This window comes from Gadus chalcogrammus, chromosome 4 (assembly GCF_026213295.1).
Source record: "Gadus chalcogrammus isolate NIFS_2021 chromosome 4, NIFS_Gcha_1.0, whole genome shotgun sequence".
Lineage (NCBI taxonomy): Eukaryota > Metazoa > Chordata > Actinopteri > Gadiformes > Gadidae > Gadus > Gadus chalcogrammus.
This window is the reverse complement of record NC_079415.1, coordinates 28,083,116-28,089,135: the sequence shown is the minus strand read 5'-3', so window position 1 is coordinate 28,089,135 and position 6,020 is coordinate 28,083,116. Positions and strand designations below refer to the sequence as shown.

The 6,020-nt window shown below is 49.2% G+C and overlaps 1 protein-coding gene across 9 annotated transcripts in view; it reads left to right on the top strand.

The window, feature by feature from the left end:
* The first annotated feature begins 111 nt into the window (after positions 1-111).
* Positions 112-6,020, top strand: part of scn1lab (sodium channel, voltage-gated, type I like, alpha b) — a 42,835-nt gene continuing 36,926 nt past the window's right edge. For 5 of the 9 annotated variants that reach the window (XM_056588720.1, XM_056588723.1, XM_056588719.1 and 2 more), the window contains exons 1-6: positions 112-390; positions 657-775; positions 1,356-1,445; positions 2,086-2,214; positions 4,051-4,142; positions 5,420-5,704. In XM_056588720.1, coding sequence (XP_056444695.1) covers positions 112-390; positions 657-775; positions 1,356-1,445; positions 2,086-2,214; positions 4,051-4,142; positions 5,420-5,704 — 994 coding nt within the window. Of the gene's footprint in view, positions 391-656; positions 776-1,355; positions 1,446-2,085; positions 2,215-3,501; positions 3,594-4,050; positions 4,143-5,419; positions 5,705-6,020 lie in introns of all 9 variants that reach the window. The other 4 variants (XM_056588718.1, XM_056588716.1, XM_056588724.1 and 1 more) reach the window with 2 other exon arrangements.

Sequence of the window (6,020 nt, the reverse complement as noted above, 5' to 3'; positions counted from 1 at the left end):
CCTTGACCTCCTGCACCCCCCCGTCCCCCAACACCCCCAACACCCCCGCCCTCTACACCCTCCCCCTTCTCCCCCGCCCGCCGCCCCAAAGCCAAGCAGCAGGATGTCAAGATGGCCCAGCTGCTTGTACCGACGGGACCCGACAGCTTCCGCCCCTTCGTACCCGAGTCGCTGGCCGCCATCGAGAGGCACATCGCCGAGGAGCTGGCCCGCCGGCCGCGGGTGGAGCGCCGCGGGGCCGACGGCGCCGGAGGAGACGAGGACGACGAGCCGCGGCCCAACGGCGACCTGGAGGCGGGGAAGTCCCTGCCCTTCATCTACGGAGACGTGCCCCCGCGCCTGGTGTCCACGCCGCTGGAGGACCTGGACTCCTTCTACTGCAACCAGAAGGTGGGCGGGCTGACTCGCACATACATGCGTGAGCACACGCACACGCACACGTACATGCACGTGCACATACACGTATGCCCCGCACAAAGTCCTATTGATCACGTCTGGCCCATCAGAGACCTAGCTCCTCCCACTGAGTACTTCTTTATATGTGTGGGTTGTAATGGCGCCCTGTGTGTCTCTTCTTGTCTCTCTGGCCCTCCCCCTCCCTCCCTCCCTCCCTCCCTCCCCCCCTCCCTCCCTCTCTCTCTCTCCCCGGCCTCCAGACCTTTATAGTATTGAACCGTGGGAAGGCCCTCTTTCGCTTCAACGCCACGCCTGCATTGTACATCCTCAGCCCCTTCAACCCTCTGCGGCGGATCTCCATCAGAGTCCTGGTCCACTCATATCCTTCCTGCGGCAGAGGGGCGGGCCTGGGGAGACAGGGGGCGGGGCTTAACGACACATTGGGAGAAATGGAGTGGGTCCTAAACACCTTGGTAGACAGGGGGCGGGGCTTACAGATTCACATGGGGAGAAAGAGGGCAGGGCTGGCACGCCTGGGGAAACAGGGGGCGGACCAACGCGCTTTGGGCTTGGGGGGCGGGGCCTACACACCTGGGGAGGCACAGGGGATGGGCATCGACGAGGGTGGAGCAGATACACCTGATGAGACACCTGGCAGAAAGCCTATGGGGATTATTATAATATTTTTTTTTTATTTATTTTGCCTAAGAAGTCTGGTAATTGATTATCACACTGTGGGGCACAGTGACTCAGCATTTCTTAGCGTGTGTGTGTGTGTGTGTGTGTGTGTGTGTGTGTGTGTGTGTGTGTGTGTGTGTGTGTGTGTGTGTGTGTGTGTGTGTGTGTGTGTGTGTGTGCACATGCATCTGTGTGTGTATGTGCTTTGTACATTCCTTTAACGATTATCGTGATTGTGTGATGATCATGCGTAATGCTTCCTTGACCTGTCGGCCGTGCACGATGTTCAGCGTGTTGATCATGTTCACCATCCTGACCAACTGTGCGTTCATGACCCTCAGCAACCCCCCCGACTGGGCCAAGAATGTGGAGTAAGTTCTCTGCCCTCTCTTCTGCTCTTTTATCTCTGAGCTGCTAACACCAAAGGCCTCAGCCTTATACACAGTTTACATATATATGTATGTAAACTTATAATCTCACGCTGTGTGCTTTTGAGTTAAGGCTGTTTACATGGCTGTCATTCCCAAATGTCCTGTCTGGAATTATTTCAGGTTCTTCTTCAGGTTTTTAGGATTATGATTATTAAGGTTTTTCACCGTGCACACCTTTTAATAAATGGGACATATTCACACTTTGCCTATTCATACCATGGTAAATGTATCACTGAAGTCAAAGATTAGGCCAAATGGTTTATTAAGATGGGATTTAAGCTTAGCCAGCCAAAAACAAGCTAAAGTAGACTACTCACTGATAGCATATGATTGGCCTGCTTATGCTCTATAGTCAGGAAATAGGCACTGTTCCTGGAAAGCAGGAGCGTGTAGTCACCCTAATATATAATATATATAATATAAAGGAATCGAGTTGGTGGTGACTGTGTCTTCCTGTTTTCTCTAAGTGTCTGGCAGAGTGTCTGGGTCAAAGCTGACTCACACTCCTTTTCTCTCTGTCCCTCGTCTTCTCCCTTCTTAACCTCTCACTCTCACTCTCTCTCTTGCCCTTCTCCGTCAGATACACTTTCACAGGGATCTACACCTTTGAGTCACTCATCAAGATCCTGGCCAGGGGCTTCTGTGTGGGCAAGTTCACGTTCTTGCGCGACCCCTGGAACTGGCTGGACTTCAGTGTTATCCTCATGGCGTAAGTATCACTCACCGCCTTAGCACCCTGCTAGTGTCCACGTTAGTATCTTAGCTCTCCCCTATGCGTCTGCTCGTACCTGCGTTAGCAGCCGTTAGCTTTTGAATTACTTATTAGCATCCTGCTAGCATCCACATTAGCATCCTGTTAGCCCCTATGCGTCTGCTCGTGCCCACGTTATCATCTGCCAGCACTCATCAGCATCCTGCCCGGGCTCATGGGTGAGGCAACCACTGGCGCCTGTGTTGGCATTTGTTAGCATCCACTCGCGTATGCACTGTCATCCGTTAGCTTCCACAAGCACTTATTAGCAACCTGCTTGCGTCCATGGGTGTAGCATCCACTAGTTGGTATCCGTTAGCATTCAAGCTTAAGTGCCTTCTAGCGCTCAATAGCATCCCGTTGGCACCGCGGTAGCGTACTGCTAGCGCCCTGTTGGCATCTATTGTCCAGCTGTATCCTCTGAGATATCTCTCATATAAATCGCCTCCAAGTAAGGGATAACATACAGCGAGATCATTATTTCATAATAATAATCATACAATAATACATGTAATGATTACATGACATAATCTCCTGTATTGGACCCCAAACCCATATATGGGTTGGTTGCTGTCGACGAGTACACCCTCCGGTCATCAATTTATTCAAAGGTATTATGGTATGAAAATATGCCATGTCAAATATGAGCATCTGAAAACACAAGAATATCTGACCCTGCAGGCATATATAATGTATACTGTACACTATTTGATGTATTGTGTGTCTGACACTGCATATATATATATATATATATATATATATACACACACACACACACGCACACGCACACACGCATAAATATTCTGTTGTGTTTGATGTATGCATACTGTACACAATGGCAGTATTTGATGTACTTTGTGTATCTGCCCCTGCATGAATACATATACAATATGTGTGTTTACCGTATTTCATATATTGATGGTATATATACAGTATATGATGACACTATTTGATATACTGAGTATCTGACCCTGCAGTATACCATGTGGTTATTTAATGTATTGACAGTATATATACTGTACATAATGACAGTATTTGATGTACTGTTTGTATCTAACCCTGCAGGTATATATACTGTACACAATGACGGTATTTGATTTAATGTGTGTATCTGACCCTGCAGGTATACGTATATACAGTATATAACGTGTGTGTTTACCGTATTTAACCTATTGACGGTATATATTCTGTACATAATGATGCACTATATATATATTGATGTCCTGTGTGTATCTGACCCTGCAGGTATGTAACAGAGTTTGTAAACCTAGGCAATGTTTCCGCTCTGCGTACGTTCAGAGTGTTGCGAGCTTTGAAAACTATCTCAGTCATTCCAGGTAAGGCTGACCTCCGCTCGCCCTCCTGTTCGTTTGTGACGGTTTGTCGTTACCACCTCTCCCTCCCTCCCTCCCTCCCTCCCTCCCTCCCTCCTTCCCTCCCTCCCTCCCTCCCTCCCTCCCTCCCTCCCTCCCTCCCCCCTCTCTGTCTCGTCACTGCCTGTGTGTGTGTGTGTGTGTGCGTGTGCGTGCGTGCACATGTGTGAACCCCAACCCCACCCACGCCCCGCCTACCGGACACTTACCTCTTCCTCCTACCCCCTTGCTACCTTAACCTTTCGTCCGACTCCCCCCTCCGACTCCCTCACCCTGCTACCTCACCCAAACCTCTCCCATACCTGTCCCAACCCCTCCTCCTCCCCCTCCCCCTGCTACTTCAACCATACCCCCCCCCCTTCCCTGCCCCCCCCCCCCCCCCCCCCCCCCCCCTCCTCCTCCTCCCCCCTACCCCCTGCAGATATGTCACAGAGTTTGTGGACCTGGGCAATGTCTCAGCACTGCGAACCTTCAGGGTTCTGAGGGCCCTGAAAACTATTTCTGTCATCCCAGGTGAGAGGGAGCTTGACTGAGCCCACCCCCCCCCCCATTACCAGGGGTTCAGAAGGTCAAAAGGGCTCATGAAATGCTAACGGCTAACCGCTAGCATTTTGGTGTTTCGCTAACATCTGAGCAAAACCACCTTTGCCCCCCCCCCCCCAAACCACCTCCATCTACTCCTGCCTACTCCTGCCTACTCCTATCTCTCTGTCTCCTCCTATCTCTCTGTCTCACTCTTGCAAACCCGTCTCTCTCTCTCTCTCTCTCTCTCTCTCTCTCTCTCTCTCTCTCTCTCTCTCTCTCTCTCTCCCTCCTCTATCCCAAGGTCAGTAAAAGCTGGAATCTAGCTCTAATCTACACGGATTGGCTGATTCGTAGCTTTTAGGTTTACATTCGCTACCAACCAAATTCCCTGTATAGGAAATCTGCTCTTGCCTTGGGACTCTCACTTAGAGTTGTAGTTTAAAGTTTTATTTTGCGTCCATTTTCTGCATGAGACATTGCAAAAGGCTATCATCTTTTGGCAAACGCTCCTCCTCTCCTCGTTTCCATGTGGCCGTTTCCTTGAATGTCGTGTGGTTGTGTGTGTTTTTGGGGACATTTGGGTGGTGACATGACGACACATTGTGAACATCAACAAATCATTTAGCAAACTGCTATGTAACTGTTTGTTTGTTTAAAAGTGTAACTGGACTGAATTGGATCTGTATAATTATTTCTTTATTTTCACCATTGTTAAATATGTGGAAAATAAGACCAACATGCTATATATATATATATATATATATATATATATATATATATATATATATATATATATATATGACATGTTGAAGAGCACAATGCACCACTATAATGAAAAGGAAATGTATTTATATCTATAATAGATATAGATAAGTATAGATATAGGTATATCTATAGATATATTGAATTTCATTGTCATTGCATCAGAAACGTACAATTTAAGTTAAATTTAATATATCTATAGATATAGTAGATTGCCGTCATTGTTAGAATACAATCCGTATCTGTATTAGAAAATAAGCTTTATCAATGTTACCATTAACATATTTAGCATCAGCAAATTTTGCATTCGCAAATTGTTGATTACCAAATTTTGCATTAGCAAAAGGCAAAATGTATCTTTTGCCAACACACATCTGGCAATATTTCATCATCAAATGATCATCAGCGCTAGCATTTGGCTAGTGCTAGCTACCAACAGCAGTACTAAGCAGCCAGTAATGTCCCTGTGTTCCCATCCTTTCCCCCCCCGGCCCCGGCCCCAGGCCTGAAGACCATCGTGGGGGCTCTGATCCAGTCGGTCAAGAAGCTGTCGGACGTCATGATCCTCACTGTCTTCTGCCTCAGTGTGTTCGCCCTCATCGGCCTGCAGCTCTTCATGGGCAACCTGCGCCAGAAGTGCGTGCGTTTCCCGCTCTGGTACAACTCCTCTGTCAACGACACCCTCGACAGCCTGAGCGATAGCCTGCTGCTGAACCACAGCCTAGCGCTCAACGATAGCCTAGCATTGAACGGGACCTTCAACTGGACCGAGTACATGAACAACGACAGTGAGTAGCAAAAGCTTTCGGTGCGCATCCCTCCACTTGACCCCTCCCCCCCCTTATTATTCTCTTCCCTCCCCTTATTATTCTCTCCCCCCCCCCCCCCCCCCTCGGGCAGGCGGGGTCGGGTTTCAGCGAGTTAGTCTCTAATTTGTATCGCGGCGAGAGGTGTTAGGGCGCTGAGGCCCCGGGCAAGGGGGATGGAGGAGTAGGAGGGGGGGAAGGGGTCTTGGTACTTGGCCGTCGCAGCTGACCTGTTACGGGGAGTGACGGCGGCCGCCCGGAGCTGTGGGTCATTGCTCGCTAGTGAATGGCTGGTTGG